The sequence below is a fragment of the Penicillium brevicompactum genome, assembly GCF_028827555.1.
Source record: "Penicillium brevicompactum strain IBT 35665 chromosome Unknown utg000002l_segment0_segment0, whole genome shotgun sequence".
Taxonomy (NCBI): Eukaryota; Fungi; Ascomycota; class Eurotiomycetes; order Eurotiales; family Aspergillaceae; genus Penicillium; species Penicillium brevicompactum.
In genome coordinates, this window is record NW_026623205.1 from 2,374,789 (window position 1) to 2,395,010 (window position 20,222).

General features: G+C 51.0%; 1 protein-coding gene across 1 annotated transcript; it reads right to left on the reverse strand.

The window, feature by feature from the left end:
* Positions 1-263: 263 nt before the first annotated feature.
* On the reverse strand, positions 264-19,050 carry N7506_003578 (uncharacterized protein; the record flags this gene model as incomplete). The annotated part of the gene is made up of 5 exons (XM_056952873.1): positions 264-6,089; positions 6,142-7,248; positions 7,313-10,813; positions 10,866-18,578; positions 18,631-19,050. The coding sequence occupies 5 exons, from the start codon at positions 19,048-19,050 to the stop codon at positions 264-266; spliced, it is 18,567 nt and encodes a 6,188-aa protein (XP_056814565.1).
* Between the last annotated feature and the right edge of the window lie 1,172 nt (positions 19,051-20,222).

Below are 20,222 nucleotides of genomic sequence, written 5' to 3' on the forward strand. Positions count from 1 at the left end.
ACAAACACGCCAAACAGTGCAAACCAGACAGACCGGACAAACCAACCAAATCAGACAAACAAATCAAACCAGTCATGAGCGTAGACACAGATGTAATTAAGATCGGCAAGTGGGAGAGGCTCGGAATGTAGATTTGAAAAATGTACTTTGATTTTGAATTAGATTGAGTAAACACGAAAAAAGTAGAGAAATAGAAATCAAGTGCCCCAAAGCGCCATTTTAACGCCTACAAATAATCATGAAAAACAAACAGGAGGGCAAGATCAACGACGCGCCTGGATCAAAATATCCAGCATTCCACCGAGGGATGAATGATCCCAGAGATCTTCCACCGCAATCTGGTGGTCTTGGCCTTGCCAAAACGCGGTCAGTAATGCGATGGAGACTAGGTCACCACCGACATCGAAGAAGTCGGACTCCAAGTCCAAGGATAGATCGGGATTTCCAATAACCCGTCGCCAGCTGTCACGGATTGCAGAGAGGAGTGCTGAGTCTGCTGGTCTGGTTGCGTCAATGCTCTTGACGGCAGAATGTCCATTCACGCCGTTGGGTTTGGATGGACTCGACAGGGGGAGGAGAGACTTGGAGTGAATGAACTCTGAGACAGGGGCGTGTGCGTGTGTGGAGTCAGAGATAGCCCGAATGGTGTCAGAGAGACGGTCCAAAAGGGCGGTTGCCATGGGCTGGCCAACAGAGCGCGAAGAGGTGATGAAAAGGACCTCGATCTCGTTGTTATCCAATGGGGTTGTCTTGATTGCAATGTCTGCCTCATCAGCCGCAGGACAGAAGTCGCCGATGGTGTAGCTTTGGTTGTTGAGAGTGACCGTCGCATCTTGATCGATATTCTGATGTTGAACAATACTGCTCATGCGAGTGGACGGGTGCCAAGGGCTGCATTCTTTAACAATGGTGCGGGTACCCAACGATTCATGGGCCATGTGAGAGATGTGTTGAGATTGAACAGTGTCAAGAAGATGGCTCAGAGCCGCGCTCGAATCGACAATGACACGAGTTGGAAGGATGTTCAGACAAGGGCCAACGACCTGCTCTATGTTGGCTTGTGGTAGGTTGCGACCTGAAACGACATGTCCAAAGACAACATCAGAGCTGTCGGAGCACGAGGAGAGGACTAGAGCCCAAGCGGCCTTCAAGATGGTGGCGAAAGTGGTTCCAGAGCCAGCCTGGGAAGCGATTTGAATGGTTCGGGTCAAGTGCAGATCATACACATTCTGGTGTTGCGGCGCGGGGTGAGCCACAATGTCAGTCATCGTAGAGTTTGACAGGACATCGCGCCAATATGTTTCAGACTCTGGGCTAGTGGGGTGGATACCAGCGATGAAGTGAGAGAATGGAACCTCTGGGGCAGGCGTGCGACCAGAAAACACGTCTTGGAAGCTCTGCCAGATGCGCGGCAGGCAGACACCATCATATTGAGCATGTGAGACTCGAAGAATGAGTCGGTGTCGGCTTTCGTTGCTGACGACTGACAGCTGGGTGAGTACACTACCCAGTGGGAGGTCCGAGCTGACGTCTTGTTTGCACAGCGCAAGAGAGAATGTTTCGACATCCTCGTCTATCTGATGCCATGCAACCTGACTAGCGGTATCTTTGAGTACCACCTGGTAGAAGTCCTTTCCGTAGGCAGCAAACACAGTCCGGAGGATTGCATGGGTTTGGAGGAAGAGATTCCATGCTGTTTGAACATAGGCAAGAGTCCATGGGACCTCGCCTTCGCCGTCAAGGAAGAGGTAATTGACCATGCCATGGGTCTTCAGCATAGAGTGGGCAATTGCAGAGGACTGGAAGTCTGATGCCGGAAGCACATCCTCAATGTTGTCAATGGGTGTTCTTGTAGCTGCGGCTACCGATGGAAGAATGTTATTGATTCCTTCGACGAAGGAGAAGGGAGCATAAGGCAGCAGCGAGCTCTGAGTGGCCGCTTTCACTGATTTCTTGAAGATAGCAGCGGCCATGTCCTCTAGGACTGGGGATTGGAAGATGTCCTGGACTGTCAAAGTCAGACCAGCAGATCGGGCATGGCTGGTCAGCTTCATGGCGCTGATAGAATCACCTCCAGAGCGGAGGAAGTGGTGGTTCTTGCCCAAAGTATCTTCTTCAACATGCAGAACCTTGGCCCATAAACCACGGAGTTGCAGTTCCATGGGTGTGGTGGGTTCGACCTTGAGACTGCTGGCCAGCGAAAAAGTCAAGAAATCCTCTCTCGAAAGGGATGTTACAAGCTCGCGCAGTTGGCGACGGTCAGACTTGCCATTCATAGTCAGGGGCACGCGAGAGAGAGGAATGAACATGGACGGGACCATATACGAGGGGAGTTGCTGACTGAGGGTCTGTTGCAACACTGCCAGCTCCTCGCGGAGGTCATCAGACATGTCCTTGATTTCAACAGGACCACTGCGGTTGCTGTAGTGTAGGTAGGCTACCACAATCTGCCGGGAGTGGGTTGGATCCTGTACTGCATCTACACTTACGTGGGCGAGGGTAGGCATTGCCAGTCGAACAGCATGTTCGATTTCACCTAGCTCCACACGCTGACCACGGACCTTGACCTGAGTGTCTTTGCGCCCGACAAATCGGATTGTGCCATCGGAATTCCAGCGTACTAGATCGCCCGTGCGGTAGAACCGGGAGTCAGGGCGGATCGCCCAGACAGGGTTCGACACAAATGATTTCGCTGTCTTTTCAGCATCGTGAAGATATTCACGCGCGAGAGTTGGTCCCTCCAGAAGGAGCTCTCCAACACATCCTAAGGGCGTCAGGCGGTTGGGGTCCTGAGGATCAGCGATCCAATAGAGGGCTCCGATTGATGGACCAAGGTTCGCTGGGTCACTCGTTGCAGTAGCCGGTGGTGCACCGCTGCAATAGACGGTTGTCTCAGCTGGGCCGTAGCATACAATGAGATCAAGAACATTGTGCCATTTGGAAATGATGTCGCGTGTGGATGCCTCACCTCCAAGAACAAGCTTCTTCAAGGAGGGAATATTTGTTGGCAGTAGAGCGGCGACAGTGGGTGTCATAAACGCCCAATTACACTGGAAATCGTTGATTGCACCAGACAGATCATTCAGGCGCTGTTCATCAGACGGCACACAGATGCATCCGCCGCGTTGCAATGTTGTGAAGATGTCTGCACAGCTAACATCGAACGTGTATGCAGCAAACTGCAAAAGTCGGGTTCCTGGACCAATCTCCCAACGCGTTCCATGGGCCTTTGAGCTTGAGCAAAGAGAGCCATGGGAAATGACAATACCCTTGGGCTTGCCGGTTGACCCGGATGTAAAGAGAACATATGCCGCGTTCCGAGGGTGGAGCGATGGTAGGTCAAAGTCTAAGTTTTGGAGACTGGATATGAAGTCCTCTGTCACCGTCACAGTCTTCAAAGAAACAGAATTTGCGAGAATTGCCGAGTGACGGGGATTTGTAAGAAGGACTGTCGCCTGGGCATCTTTGACAATGGTCTCGAGACGAGCTTGAGGATGGGCAGGGTCAAGATTGACACAAGCACCACCGGCCTTCATGACGGCCATTTGTGCGACAACAGCCCATCTGGATTTGTCAAAACACATAGGAACCAGAGCCTCGGGGACTACCCCAAGGGAGACGAGGTGGCGAGCGAGAGTTGTCGAGAGCTGATCGAGTTCACCGTAGGTCAGCTGGCCGTCCCAAGCGTCGATAGCCAACGCGTCCGGCCGCTGAGAGACTTGGTCAGCAAAGATAACTGGCACAGTCGACTCAACGGTTTCTGGGAACTCGCGGTTCCATTCAATGATTTGGTCCATGTCTTTATCACCGAAGAGCTCAACGGAAGCCACCTGAGACTCGAGATTGGTGGGTTCGGTGAACTGTTCCAAAATATGCTCGAAGTGGTGCATCATGGCCTTCAACCGCCAGCTTGAGAGGACATTTTCGTCATGGCGGGCTTCAATGATAACTTTGTCGTCCGCTACAAAGCACTCGACAACCAAGGGGTAGCTATCGAAGTCTTCGAGCGGCAGCTCAACCTCCTCCAATCCGGGCAGGAGATCACCCGTTGACGAGGTGTCTGAGACGGGTTGAATGACAAACAGATTTTGGAATTCCACTGCTCGGGAGCAATCCAAGTTGATGCCAGCAATATTCTGCAACCCAAAGTGCTCATGTGGGATCATGTTTGTCGATTGTTGCTGAACCTGAGCCAAGAACTCACTGATTGAGAGTTTCGGTGTCATAGTCATTCTCACAGGCACAGTTGTAATAGTCGGACCGATCATGGCGTCAATACCAGAGACCGCACTGTTGCGACCAGAAAGGGTCATTCCAAACAGAACATCCTCGCTATCTGTGTACCGGGCGAGAAGAAGTCCCCAGGCAGCTCGGAGAATGGTGGCCTTCAGAATGTCGGAATTTGCGACATTGGACATAGAGATTTGATGCTGCACTGTGCCTCGAACGGACGGGCGGTAGGATGGCGAAGGCAATTCAGGGAATGTGGTAGGTCTGGGACCAGAAAGTTGGTCTGCCCAGTAAGATTGCGACGACTGGGCATCTGTGGACTGCAAATGCTTGATGAATGTGTTGAATGGAGCAGTATCGGGGCAGTGACCATGTTTGTAGGCGGAATTGACCTGATTCAGGATCAGTGGAAGAGACCAACCATCGTAAGTGGCATGGTGCGCGGAGAAAATGAAGTGACGGTCTTCAGTAAGAGCAAAGCGCAAAGGCGGGGCTCCGTAGACTAGTCCTTCATTCAAGTCCTGCTCCAGGTATTTCTCTAAATTCACTGCATTCCTCCACTTGATACTGTCTTTCAGGACAACTTGTACAAATCCTGCATCAGATGTTGGCACAAAGCGCGTGCGCAACGTCTGGTTCTTCTGGATGACCATTTCCCAGGCTGATTGGAAGCGATGAGCATCAAGAGCTGGACCCATTTTGAAAACCTTTCGCAGCATGTAAGCCTTGGGATTGATCATCGAGATGGCAATCATGCCCTCTTGGAGGGGACTTGCGGGGAACACGTCTTCAATCGCGTCCTTTGGAAGTGAATATTGGCTGCTGATATCACTTAAGAATTCAGAGATGTCTGGAGTGGAGTTCAGCAACTCAAAGGGCTGGAGAGAGACAATAGCTTGGTCGTCTTTGGGTGCTTTGGCGGCCAATGCGGCGGCCAAATCGGAGAGCACGGGATGCTGGAAGATATCGACGACGGTGACAGGGAAGTTCTCGGGCGAGGTAGCAGCCATTTTCATTGCCGAGAGAGAATCACCACCAATCCTGAAGAAGTTGTCATCGGCTCGGATACCTTCCATGGGGACATTCAGGATGCGATGCCATTGTTCTTGAACCTTCTTCTCCAGAACAGTGTGCGGTAGCCGGCGACTGTCTTCACGCAGCGAATAGCTCTTCAATTTCGCGTCACTCAAAGCAGACACTGCGTCTCGGAGCAGCTTTCTATCAAGCTTTTGAGCAGAAGTTGTCGGCATCCAGTTCGTGGGAATGTAGAGTGACGGTTGCATGTATGACGGCAGGACCTTCGCAAGATGAGCCTTGAGGTCTTTGATCAAGTCTTTCGTCTCCAAGCTGATTTCCGCCAGGAGCTCGGTGCCCGCCAGCCTCAAAGGCTTGAAAATAAACACAGCGAGAAGAGCTTGCTCTTTTTCTCCGTGGGGGAGCACAACTTCAACTGCAATCTGTTGATCAGCGCTCAGATGACGCTGAATTTGATGCTCGATCTCCGACAACTCAATTCTTTGACCACGGAGCTTGATCTGTGTGTCTCTTCGGCCCAAGTATGTAATCGAGCCATCGATTTTGTAACGAACTAAATCGCCGGTCTTGTAGAATCGTTGAACAGAGCCATCCACTGTGGGATAGAAGCCAGGATTGCGAATGAAAGCTTGATCGGTCTTTTCTTGGTCGTGGAGATATCCCCTCGCCAAAGTATGGCCCTGAATCAAAAGCTCACCTATAGCACCAACAGGGGCTAACTGATCGTGGTTGTTCGGGCGAGCAATCCAGGCAACGGAGCTCACAGCATGACCCAGATTATCACACTGGTCATTGTTGCCTTCGAAAGTTTTCATAACCGCGAACTAAGTGTACTATCAGTATATATTTGCAATAGTAGAGTGAAAGGTTACTTACCACACATGTCTCAGTAGGCCCGTATCCATTCATGAGACGTAGGCTGTCGGCCCAAGCGTGAATGTTATCTTCATGCAAGGCTTCTCCACCAAGAATGAGAGTCTTGAGAGTAGGAACCTGCTTTGGTTGAAGAAGACGCACCACCGACGGGGTCAGGAAAGAGGTATTGGCTTCCATTCGATTGATTGAGCCAGCAATATCACTCATTCGTTCGCCATCAGATGGAAGACAGATGCAGCCGCCGTAAGTCAGAGTTGTGAAGATCTCGAGAATACAAGCATCGAAGGTGAATGCTGCGAATTGGAACATCCGAGTGGCAGAGCTACACCCGATCAGTTGTCCATGATGAGTGACACTGGTGCTGACAGCTGCATGTTCCATTACGACGCCCTTCGGGGTACCAGTTGAACCTGAGGTAAACAACACGTATGCCACGCTGTCGGGAGAAACGGGGCTAGAGGATATACTTGACACCTCATGATTCCATGCATCGATAGATTCAGAAACCACGAGGACATTTGGTACCAACCCAGTAATCAAATGCACCTTTTCTTGAGCAACCAGCACCAAGGAAGACGATGTCTGCTGAATGATCAACTCCAGGCGAGTTGCCGGGCTAGAAGGATCCAAGGGAATAAATCCGGCACCGGCCTTCATAATCGCAAGCATGGAGATGATTGCCCAAGATGACTTGTCAAAGCAGATTGGAACTAGATCATTGTGTTTGACACCCATGTCGACAAGAACTTGGGCGAGCTGAGCAACTTTGCGTTCTAGTTGCGAATAAGTCATCACTCCATCCCAGGAAGTAATCGCTGGTGCGTTTGGCAAGGCCTTTGCATTTCTTTCAAAGAGCGCGTGCAAAGGCTCATTGACTGCTGGGGGCATGGAAGAATTCCACTTGAGGACCTGGTCTTTGGCCGATTCGCTGAAAAGGTTAACAGAGTTCACAGTGGTAGAGGAATTGGAAATGATCCAATCAAATGCAGCGGACAAAGCTCCAGAGACCTGGACTGCATATTCTGGAGACAGTCGAGAAGTGAGATAGCCTAGATCGACCGTAAATCCGTTGGAGTCGGTGTCTGCGACATTCACAGTGATATCATACTATGAAGAAAATAATTTGTTAGTCATGCAAACACTCCGCATTGTCAAAAAAAAAAAAACTTACCTCTGTAGGATCTTGTCCTTCAAGATATGTCATCTGTAAATCACCCATCACCAGACTTGCGAGATCCCGGCGCTGGAAACTGACAACTGTGTTGAATAATGGCTTTCCTGTCACTCCCAAGGCATGGTGGACTTCCGCCAAGCCGACATGTTGGTGTGGAAGCATGTTAATATATTCATGGTGTAGATCATGCAACTCAGAGGTGATAGTTTTGCTGCCGACTTGCGCCAGGTTGGTCGTACAAACCAGCATATTGATGAACGGACCAACTGCAGTCTCCAATCCTTCGATAGGGATTTCTCTTCCTGCCGTAAGATATCCAAAGCTGACCTGGTCTTCGCCCGAGTATGCCTGAAGGACCAAGGACCATGCCAAACGAATGACATTTGCCAGCGTGATATTGTTCTCTTGACAGAACGCACGAACTTGCTTATTGTCAGGGACAATAACATCAACAGTCTTCATCTCCTCTTTCACCTCGCCTGAGACTCCTAGCGCAGGGAAGTGACAGGGTCGCACATCGTGCAGGTGATTGGACCAGAAATCCAACCCTTCCGCAGCTGGCTGGGATTGGATATAAGCAATGTAGTCACTGTATGGAATGGCCGGCGAGGATGAGAGCTGGTTGCCATATGCAGAGACGAGATCGTTGATCAAGACAGACATCGCAGTTCCATCCATCAAGGCATGACTGATATCGAGCCGGAAATAGAGTGATCCTTCAGCACATTGCACCACGACCAGGCGATGAGGGGGCTTCGAAGTCGAGGATGACAAGGGCTCATAGGACTGGAGCAGGCTCAAAGCCTCAGCCGCGGACTCGGCCTGAACAATTCGCGTAGTTGGGCGATGGTTCCGGAGAACCATCTGATCAAATGGTCGCTGTGAGATTCCCTTGAGGAACACAGTCCGCAGAATTGTGTGGCGATCAACCACATCTTGCCATGCTGAAGAAAGGCGTGCAGCGTCGAGAGGACGACCTTCGCATGGGTCGATTCGCATTATAGCGTGGTAGAGATAAGCATCTTCAAGACGAAGCTGGCTGAGTAAGATACCCTCTTGAAGTGGCGAGCAGGGGTAGAGATCCTCAATGTCATCGAGGCTCAACTTGAGGTCTGGTAGTCTCGAGCTCTGCAGCTTGTCCAACTCCGGGTAAGAGATGTCGAGAAGAGGATAGTCACTCCGAGTGAGTGTCACTTCCGTGCGAGTCAGGCTCGTTGAGATGTCCTTGAGAGCAGCAGTGTAATTCTCGATCCACTGGTGGATACGATTGACATGCTGCATTTGGCGATTGAATGTGAAAGAAATATGGGTACATCCATTGATCACGTAGACATTGATCTCAAACAGAGCATAGCGTCGCACGGATGGTCCCACATCTCCCTTGTTGAACGGAACGAGATTGAAGATGCCGTCAGATCGCTCGAGACCTTGGTACAGTCCGAGATAGTTGAACACGATTTCAACGGGCATGTGGTCGGCGAAGGTTTTGATACCTTGCTCGTTGAGGAACCGCGATGTGAAATACGACCAACCATTTGCTGGAAGGTTGCGCCTCTGGTCTTTGACGCCACGAACAACATCTGCGGGAGCTGTGCTTGCGTCCATTCCGGATACATGGAAGGGGAAAACGGTGGTAAACCAACCGACCGAGTCGGACAGATCAATCTCACTAGTCCACGGCTCGCGGCCATGGCCTTCGTTGAACACTGCAGGTGGTGCTCTCTGGAATGTTTTCGCATAGGATGTGAACAAAGCAGCGATGAGGATATCCAAAGGCTCTGTTTTCATTGCCTGATGACAACCGGTGAGCAAGGCTTCACTCTCCTGTGATGGCAGAACAGTATTGAGTTGTTGCGTGTCACCAGCAAAGTTGGGAACATCTTCCATTCCCCAGTAGCCATAGTCCGCTTTGGGAATAGTATAAGGCAGAGCTTTGTTTGGTGGAAGATTCTCCGCAGCGTATTGTCGTTGCAATTGCTGCCACTGTTGGAAGGAGAATGGAGGGGCTTGAGAGATTTCCCCGGCGATGGAGTCTTCTAGTTCTTGGAAAATAATTCTCCAAGAAACCAGATCAATGACCAGGTGATGAGCGACGAGGAAGAAGAGAGGTTTCTGTCCTGGGATGGTAAAGTGCTCGGCGGAGAACACAGGGCCCATCTGAATATCAAGCTCCTCTTGCGCGTGCTGTGCCAAGATCAGAGCGTTTTCTTCACTCTCAACCGCATGTTCTCTGAAACGATACGCTGAGGTGCTGTGAGCAATCAGTATTTGCTTCCATTGGGAATCGCGCGACTGGCGGAATCGAGCGCGAAGCATTGAGTGACGCTGGACGACTTTATCGACTGCGTCTCTTAACTGGGCCACTGGCAAGTCACCGGACAGGCGGAAGAGGAAACTCTGATTGAACTGATTTGCCGCAGCATCCTGGCTTCCCTGAGAGATGTTTTGGAAGTAGAACTGCTGAATTGGAGTAAGGTCAAATGGAACGTCGAATCGATCGGACTGTTGGTATATATTGCTGCCATCGACGGTTTGCAGAAGGTCGACCAAAGATGCAATGCTAGTACTGCGCATCACATCCTTGAAGAGAAGCTTGAGGCCCTCATTTCGGCATTTGACGACCAGCTGCATCGCAGTGATCGAGTCACCTCCGAGCTTGAAGAAAGATGATTGGAGAGAGACCTTGCTGGAAGGTAAATTCAGAACTCGTCCAACGATCGCCTGCAGGTGCTCTGCGGCATCGGATTTGGGAGCTTCTGTGGAATCGGCCTCTTCTTCCTTCTCAGCCAGTGCTTCAAAGTAAATTTCCTGATTCATTTCTTCGACCCATCCCTTGATCTGACGCCTGTCAAGCTTTCGTGACAGTGTCAATGGAAGGCTGTGACACAGTAACCAAACAGAAGGTACCATGTAACCTGGGAAGATTTCTGCGAGTCGCTGACGGATGGATGCGATTTGCTCGATAGCCTGATCCTTGTCGGTGTCTTTTCTGAATGGAATGATACCCTCGAGAGAGATGGACTGATTGGCGATCTCATTCTTCGGTGCTACCAAAGCCACAAGCTTCTTCTTGCACGGACCATGGCTGGGGAAAACAAGCGTCGTCTGAAGGACAGAGGGGTGTCGGCCGATCTCTTCTTCAATGTCCCAGGTGGGCACACGTTGTCCGTTAAGCTTGATCTGTCCGTCAGCACGTCCGAGGAACAACATGTTGCCATCCTCCAAAAGCCTGACAAGATCTCCGGTTCTGTATAATCGCGTTCCCTCGTTGACTGCGCCCCTCCACCTTGGAGGTTCAATAAAGGCCTTGGAAGTCAGCTTTGGATCTAAATATCCGCGCGTCACGATAGGGCCCTCGATCAATAACTCGCCGGCGCAGCCCGCCGGGACTAGCCGTTGACTGTCTGCAGGGTCGGTGACCCAGAAGAGGCACCCATGGGCCAGTCCAATACTATTTGCCGGCATGGAGCCTGCCGAGTTCGCAAAGGAGGCCATGACCTAGAACTCGTTAGTAGCATATCACAATATGGTCAGGAGATCGGTGGCTCACAGTGGTCTCAGCCGGTCCGTATGAATTGATCACACGCAGATGTTCCGTCCATTTACCGGGAAGGTCGTTAGGCACAGCCTCACCGACAAGACCCAATGTCCTCAGTGTTGGAACTGCCTTTGGTGAGAGCGTGAGTGTCAGGGAAGGGGTGAGGAAGGCAAACGTAACGCTCATTCGAGTCATTGCACCGGCCAGGTCGTTGAGACGTTCGTCATCTGAGGGGATACAAACACATCCTCCAACACACAAGGCCAAGAATATCTCACCGTTGCTGGTATCGAATGTGTAAGCAGAGAACTGAAGCACACGCGAGGAGTTGTCGATTCCCATGTCAGAATTGTGATGCACCAGTGAGCAAACACCACTGTGCCGAACAACTATACCCTTTGGTTTCCCTGTACTGCCGGACGTAAAGTTGATCATGGCAGCGTTGTCTGGGCTTGCCTTTTCAACGACCCCCAGGTCACCTACAGGCAACGTAGAAAAGAGTTCGGGTGCGACGACTATGACATGGTCCACCAAGTCTCCAACCAAAGCTCCATATGCTTCAGATCCAGCAAGAATGACACGGCAATTGGTGGCCAGGATGACTTGTTCGAGATGCGACCTTGGGTGAGTCGGACCCATCGAAGTATAGGCACCGCCAGCTTTGAGTACTGCCAACATTGCCACGACAGTCCATGCAGATTTGTCGAAGCAAAGAGCAACTACTTTCTCCGGCCCGATACCGATGTTGGCAAGTCTGCATGCGAGTCTTTCGGATAGTTCATTCAACTCCGAGTATGTGAATGACGCATCCCACGACTCGACAGCCGGTGCGGATGGATTTTCCAAGGCTTGCCGGCCCACTTCATCATGAATGCAACTGGAAATAGCCTCGGGAACGACACCATGATTGTTCAAAGACATCAGGTGGTGGTGTTGCTGGTCTCCAAGCAAGTCAAAGTCTCGGAGTTCTTTGGTCGGTGAAGCAAGCAAGTTGGCAAGAATGGACTTGAATGTCGACCCCAGCATTTCGGCTTTCTCGTCGGACAGGAAAGTGGTCCAGTAGTTGATGTCGACATCAATATCAGCTTCGCCAACGGTGATGCTCACACTGAGATCGTATTCCGTGGGGTCAGCGCCCGCCAAATACTCCACGGAGATACTGCTACTCCTTTCATCTGATTCAATCATGGATCGTTGCAAAGACAGAGTGGTGTTAAAGAGACGTTCTCCGGAGAGGCGCAAGTGATGCTGGACCTCTGCCAAAGAAGTATGCTGGTACGGCAAAGACTCGAGGAAATCATCGTTAATTTTGCGGACAATGTCGATTAGCCTCGAAGAGTCATTGACTTCGATGCGACAGGGAAGCATGTTAATGAATGGACCCACGGCATGGTCCAAATCAAGGTCATCAGCATCGCGCCCAGATGAAAGATAACCGAAGGAAACATCTGTGTTCCTGGTGTATAACCGCAACACGAGTGCCCATGCGGCCTGGAACACATTGGCAATGGTTAACTCATTATCTTTGCAGAATGACTGAAGTTTGGAGATCATGTCGGTTACTGGCAGCTTGACCACCCGCAGCTCCTTTTCGGGGGCCGCGTTGTCCAAAAGCGCGGGGAACATGGCTGGCTGCATGTTGTTCAAGTACTTCGTCCAGAATGAGGTGGTTTGCTCGCGCGACTGACGTTGCCAGAAAGCGATATAGTCACTGTACAAGGGCCCCGCGGGAATGGTATTATCGTAAGCTGCTCTGATGTCACCGAGGAGGATGGGCATCGATGCGCCGTCAATCAAAGTATGACTGAGCTCCAGATTGAAGTACAAAGCATCTTTGTCCTCGAAAACAGTGATGCGGTGCGGGGGAATGGGCTGGTTGTAGCCGACGGGGTATTCCTGATCATATCGAAGCAAGCTCTCGAGGCTCGCCGCTTTTTCGACCCGTGGCGCATACTCTTTCAGTACAATCTGACTGTACAAAGCATCCCCTGAAAGTCCTTCAACGAAGAAAGTACGCAAAACGGGATGGCTCGCCACGACACGAGCCCATGCTTGGATGAGCTTATCGAGACTGAGTGGCTGTGATGCATCCACAGCACGGATGGCACAAACAGCGGAGAATTTGTATGTCTCCGGGGCCTGGGCCTGACTTATCAGGATACCCTCTTGCATTGGCGAGCAAAAGTACGCGTCCTCGATGTCGGACACGCCTGCGTATCCCAGAGTCTTCACATGTGAATCAAGGTCGGACGGAAGCATGTTGGGCAAGAGACGGAAAGCTTGTCCACCGGTCTTGGACAAATGGGCGGAGTTTGTGATGACTGTTGCTTCTTTCGCAATCTGGCGGATAGACTTGCTTTTCAAGATGCTCTTCACGGGACATTGAATGCCACGAGCCCTGGATCGGGATGCAGTTTGCATAGCAGTGATACTGTCTCCTCCCAAAGACAGGAACGACGCGGTCATCAATACTTGTGCCTCGGGGATGTTGAGCACCGAGCTAACAATCTCCCTCACGTCTGTTTCCATCTTGTTGACTGGCAAGTTGTCGACATTGGAGGACTCGGTTTGCTCCACGTTGCCCACTACCTGCTCCAACTCTTGAACCCATTCAACAACCGACGTGCGGTCTGACTTACCGTTTCGGGTCACAGGAATGGAGTGCACGACAAGCCAGGTGTGGGGTATCATGTAGGAAGGTAGACGTGTTGCAAGCCATTCTTGCAATGGCGATATATCGAGTTGCGAATCCACTCGCAACTCGATCCCAGTCTTACCTAGGGCATGAACTTGGTCATTCAAGCTTAGAACTGCAACTAGCTTGCCAGCCAATTTGCCCTTCGTGGGGACCAAAGCCAAGGCATTCTGGACCAGCTCATGCATGAGCATGGTCCGGTCAATCTCGCCCATCTCCACGCGTTGGCCATGGAGCTTGACTTGGTGATCACGACGACCAATGAAATGGCAGGATCCATCGGAGTTGTAGCGGGCAAGATCGCCCGTCCGGTAAAGCTTAACCTGTCGGGCCGAGGTTTCTCCGGACACGTCGCGTGTTTGATAACGCGACAACCACGCAGGGGGATCAATGAATGCCGCCTTGGTCTTTTCCTCGTCTTTCAGATAACCTCTGGCAACGATTGGGCCTTCAATCAAAAGCTCGCCGACTGCACCCACGGAGCAAAGCTTGTTCGGATTTTCGGCCTCGGTGATCCACATCCGCGCACCAAGTCCATATCCAATGTTGCGGGGCGAAGCAGACGCTGGGACATTCTGTAGTCCAGTACTCCAAACTGAGCATTCGGCCGGGCCATAGATATTGACAAGGTTGGTGTGATTGGCCCAGGTGGTGATGTTGTCTTCTCGCACGGCCTCACCGCCCAACGCCAAGGTGGAGATTCCAGGAACTTCGGAGGGATGCAGCAGGCTCACGACGGAGGGGGTCAAGTACACGACCTTTGCGTTCATTCGGTTGATGACACCCGCCAGATCGTTCATCCGCTCTTCCTCGCTAGGAATACACAACGTGCCACCGCTCATCAAGCAAGTAAAGGTCTCACCAATACTGACATCGAAAGTGTACGATGCGAACTGCAAAACCCGAGATTCCGGATAGTTCATCGCAGGGCCGTGAGCCATGGCACTGCTGCAGACTGCGTGATGCTCCAAGCAGATACCCTTGGGTCGCCCAGTTGATCCGGACGTGAACACAACGAAGGCAGGATTGGAGGGCGTGACTGCAGAGGCAGGGGATTGACCTTCATGCGTGGACTGGCCCTGGAGCAATGCATCGATTGTATTCGGCCCAAGAACGAACACATTCTGTACCAGTCCTTCAAACAGCGATTCGTAGCCCTCTGCAACAATAGCCGTGATGGCCTCACATTGCTCAACCATCTGCTCACGTCTGCTGCGCGGGTGCTCGGGGTCAAAGGCAACACATGCTCCGCCTGCCTTCAATGTGGCCAACTGAGCAACGACTGTCCAACGCGATTTAGAAAAGCCGATCGGCACAAAGACCTCTGGCCCAACGCCTTTTCCAATCAGCAGTGCCGCCAGACGGTTGGTGATAGCGTCCAGTTCCTGGTAAGTGAAGCTTCCATCCCAGGCATCAATGGCAACTGCTTGTGGGCGTATGGCGACTTGTTTCGAAATCAAGTCATGTACGCAGACTTCAAGGTCATCCCATTCCTTGCTGTTCCAACCTGCAATTTGAGTTTGATCACGCTCACTCAGCATGGTCAAATCAGCCAGCTTGGAAGTATGGCTATGGATCACAGTATTGATAGATTGGCGGAATGTGGCCAAAACATTCTCGGCCATGCCCTCGCTGAGAGTTGCGCGGGAATGGCGAAGTGTCACTGAAACCCGTGCCTGGGAGACGAAAATGTTGACGGAAACATCATACTGAAACAAGTTAGCAAAACTGATCCACCAAGATGAGTGCACCCAAAAATCCAGTCTTACTTCTGTGGGATCCTGTTCTCCGACAACTCTGAATCCTATGTCGTTTTTGCCTTCGCCACTAAAGATATCTTCACCCAGGGCACTCTGGAGTGACATAATTGTGTTGAACAATGGTTTCGAAGTGCCAAGCGCATGTTGAATCTCCGCAACGGAGCAGTGCTGGTGGGGAAGACCTCTTAAGAAGCTTTGCTGAGTTTTCTTTGCGATCGAGGCGATTGTTGCTTCAGGTGACAGCTGCATCCGGTAGATCATCATGTTGATGAAAACACCGACTGCCTCACTGATCTCGGACACAGGCATCTCACGTCCTGCAGTGAGGTATCCGAACGAGACATCGTCTTGTCCTGTGTAGGCCTGAAGGACCAATGCCCATGCTGCCTGGAACACGGTGGCGGGTGTGAAGTTGTGGGCAGCGCATAGCTCGTACAGCGCATCCACACCCTCAATATCCATTTTGACCTCGCCTGGCTGACCTCCAAGGGCCACATCGTCGTTGAGAATAGGCATGTGACAGGGGGACGCGGCTTCCAGATGCTTGGTCCAATACTCCAATGAAGAATCAACAGAAAGCTGCTGGATGTAGTCGATGTATGAGGAGTACTTGACCTCGCGGTCTTTGGGTAGATTGCCCTCATATGCTTGACAGAGGTCGCGAAGCAAGATCAGAATGGACACTCCGTCGACAAGGGCATGACTGATGTCAATGGTGATAAACCGTTTGCCGTCGCCTGTGGTGGAGACCACAAACACTACTGGCGGTTCGAGGGCAGTGTCTGTTCGAGTGAACTTATCATGCGCCTGCCAGAAGGCCTCTTCGTTGTCGACGTTCCATTCTATCACTTGTGGCTTGCTCTGTTTGAGAACGAGCTGGTCGAAGAGTCCATCTTCAGTCTCAGTCTCGACCATGATCGTGCGCAGTGCGGGATGGCGGCCAGTGACATGTCTCCAGGCATCGAACAAGCGCTGATCGTCAATCTCAACTCCTTGGCGGGAGAGCACCTCACAGGTGATGCGAAGCTGGTAGCTTTCGGGGTCTTGCTCCTGGCTAAGGAGGATTCCTCGCTGTACAGACGATAGTCCATACACATCCTGGACTGAGTGGACATCCAGGCCGACCTTCGACAGGCGCTCTTGGTCCAAAGCAGGCGAATACGTTCGGACTGCCTCAGTGGTAAGAGGGATAACTAGACCTCGGCTCTCAATCGTTTCGGCGATTTCGATCAAGGTTTCGCTTTGCATGATATCTTCGAAGACAACAGAAAGTCCCTGGCGACGCAATCTGTCGAGTAGTTGCGTCGCCTTGATTGAGTCACCACCATTCTGAATCCAGGATTTGTTCAACCAGAGGTCTTCGGGCTTTTCCAGACCCAGAAGCTCGCAGCCAAGTTCTTCAATTTGACGCTCGCGATCGTTGGACGGGCCAACTCTCTCAACTCCACTGTTCTTGCCCATGAGAAGGTCGTGTGTCTCCACAAACATATCTTGGACGAATCTGGCTACCGCCACTCCGTTCTGCTTTCCGGAGACGGTCAATGGGATCGACCAAACTGGTACCCAGACCGTTGGCATCATGTAACCTGGTAGCTGCTTCGAGACAACTTCCTCCACGGCATCAAGATGTTCTTTCGCGATGCGGTAGTCATCGTCCGTGAGCAACTGAAGCGCGCGTCCGTCGCGTTCGAGCTCTTTCAGGGAAACCACAGCCGTCAGCTTGGCCTGACAAGGGCCAGTCCTCGCGAGTATAACGGAGACTTGTCTAACAATTGGATGAGCGGCAATGCGGTGTTCGATCTCCCCCAATTCGATTCGAAGACCACGTAGCTTGACCTGATTGTCCTTTCGTCCAATGAAGTGCACGCTACCGTCTTCATTGAAGCGGGCCAGATCACCCGTCTTATACATTCGTGAGAACGGCGTAGGAGTGACTTTCGACCACTTGGCGGTGTCCAGGAAAACCGCCTTGGTCTTTTCAGGCTCGTGGAAATACCCCCTAGCAACAATTGGGCCCTGGATCACTAACTCGCCAGGCGCTCCCACCGGAACGAGCGCATCGTGGTCATCGGCTTTCACAATCCAGCACGATCCTCCCAGTGGGTGGCCAATGTTCATTGGGTTTGTGTTCAGAGACAGGGGAACATTGGCTGTAGCTGCAATAGATGCCTCGGAAGGACCATAACCGTTCGCCAGACGCACGTGGGGTGCCCAGACCTTGATGTTCTCTTCCAAGACTGCCTCGCCACCCAGAACCAGAAATTTGAGGGTAGGAACTTGACTTGGATTCATTGACTTTACCAAAGAGGGTGTAAGGAATGCCCAGGTGATTTCGAAACTCTGGATGCAGAAGGCAGGCCCTTGCGATCGCTCCTGGTCGTTTGGAATGCACACACAAGCACCCGAGATGAGTGAGGTTATTATCTCCAGGATACTGACGTCGAATGTGAATGATGCCAGTTGCATCACTCGATCTGTGGAATCCATTCCTGATGCTTTCTGCTGCGCGCGAGACCCGGTGAGGAATTGTTGATGCTCGATCACGCAGCCTTTCGGCTTGCCCGTCGATCCAGAGGTGAAAATAATGTACAGTGTGTTTGAAGGGGTGGCTGTTGATGCCAGATGGCTTTCTTGAGTACTCGATTCCAGTGACTCCAAGAAAGCAGGATTGATACACAGAACCTCTCCGTCGAACCATTCCATGTTAGGAGCGTGCTCTGACGTGGTAAGAATCCATTTGGTCTTCACTTGGTCCGCGATCTCCTGGTGTCGCGCTGTCGGATGCGAAGGATCCAAGAACAATATGGCACCACCAGCACGAATAACGGCCATCATGGCCACAATAGCCCAAGCACATTTTGGGAAGCACAAAATCACCACTTTTTCGGGGCCTACCCCAAGGCTCTGTAGGTGGATGGCGAGTAGTTTAGTCAGACGATCCAGATCTTGATACGTCAAGACAACTTCAGCTGTCCGCACTGCCTCATTCAGTGGTCTCTGTCGAATTGTCTCTTCAAAGAGAGGACCCACACAATCTTCCACTGGCTTTGGAAGATTAGTACCCCAGGTCTGTAGTTGTCTCTCGGTTTCAACGTGAATGAGGTTGAACTGCGAGATTTCTCGCTTAGGGTCAAATTTGAGCTGAGAAAGTAGCTCGCTGACTGTGTTTGCAACATGCTTTGCAAAAGATGGTGCAATGTGACTTTTTTGGTGAAGGAGAGAAATTTCCATCTCATCCTGTCCATCCACAACTAACAATGAAATTTGAAACTAACACACAATCAGTATACAACATAACACATGATTTTTTAACTTCGCTTACCTTATTCAAAATATCGGGAATTTCTTCCTTGGTATTCGCAAAGGAGACGGCCGAATTGCAGGGCAACTCCAATGTGATGTCTTGAATAGTTCTCTTTCCTTTCGCCAATGACCGAATCAATTCGATCATTGTAGCTTGTTCATCTACCTCTGCGGATACCAGCTCAAGGAGTTCATTTTTGAACACCGAGCCTGCGCAGACAGCTCCATGTCCCGTGAATGTTTTCAAAATTAGGCCCCATAAGGCAAGGAAAACGTCGGGCACAGAAACATCCTCAGTGCCACAGAAGTCGTGTAGCCATGACTGAAAGTCTGTTGATGGCAATTCAATCGAAACTTGCGCATTGGCGATGTTTAATTCTTCGCCCTGCTCCGGAAGCAAGGCAGGAAACTTGCACTCCATTGCCTCGAGTTCGTCCATGTTGCTCATGGTTACTGAGTTCGTGATTTCGGTCGGCCTCAGAATGTTCGGAAACAGCAACAGATTTTGTCACTGGTTTGGCCGGTGTAAAGTCTGGTCTGTCTCGGCACGCGATGTATAAAAAAAAAAAAAAAAGCATTGATTAAGTTTCGTAAGCATCAATCAGTCTATCTCCAACCTCGTGGTCGCTTGTTCTTCCATGCCTTCCGGTATTACTTTTCCTTAGTTCCATTTACCTTGCATTAGTGTGATTGAAACTCGCCGTGACCGAAATGAACCGCCCCCATCTTGTCCCGACACGATGGTCAACTTGATACAGTCATTGTGGCTGTCATGTATGAAGACCGGTAACTACTGGGATGAGTCTTGATACATGTATTGGCTCACGTTTCATTTCTGTATTTAACCAAATACTGCTAACGGCGCTAGTACCACCGTGCATTACGCCAATGCGAGTGGTAAATTTTCCGTACCTGGTGGAGCTTACGGACATTACGGAGTAGAGCTCAGCTCACCCGGTACCGTAATTTACCAAGTTTCGTGGTATCCGCCCGGGGGTGTTTTAATTACGCGGCTTACTCGGAAATGGCATGACCCAGCCCTAATAGACTGCAGCAGCTGGGACAGTCGGCACCGCAAGGCTGACCGCGTGGAAGCCCATATCACGAATGCTGACATTCAATATATCCCTTGTGGGTGGTGGGAACATTGGAAAACCTGTGTCCTAGCGAGGGGGATCAGGCTCCGCCCCGCTTCAGTTTAGTAGTCTCGGGGATTAGGGCCCGGGGATTATTCCTCTCCTTGTTCTCATCTTGCATACTTCAAACACGCCAGATTTTCAAAAGTACCTTTGGGCCAGTACTGACTTTTATGTGTATGTTTTTATCAGATTGTTCATTTAGTAGCTTCAAGGTATAGTGATTTTGACGCATTTTTGCCCCGGGGCCGTTGTTGTTGCCTCTATATATTTCGGTTCACACCCGGTGGGTTCCAAGGTTGAGATGATTACGTTCATAGGTTTTGATGAAGTTTCCCATCGGATGAGGCGAAGGCCAATACTCCGCATTGGAATTAGAATAAGAAGTGGAAATATATTTGTGTTATCATTATTTTAGACGAAACTCTGATGTGAAATTAGACTATCATTCCAACCTTAGAAGGTTGGAACCGTG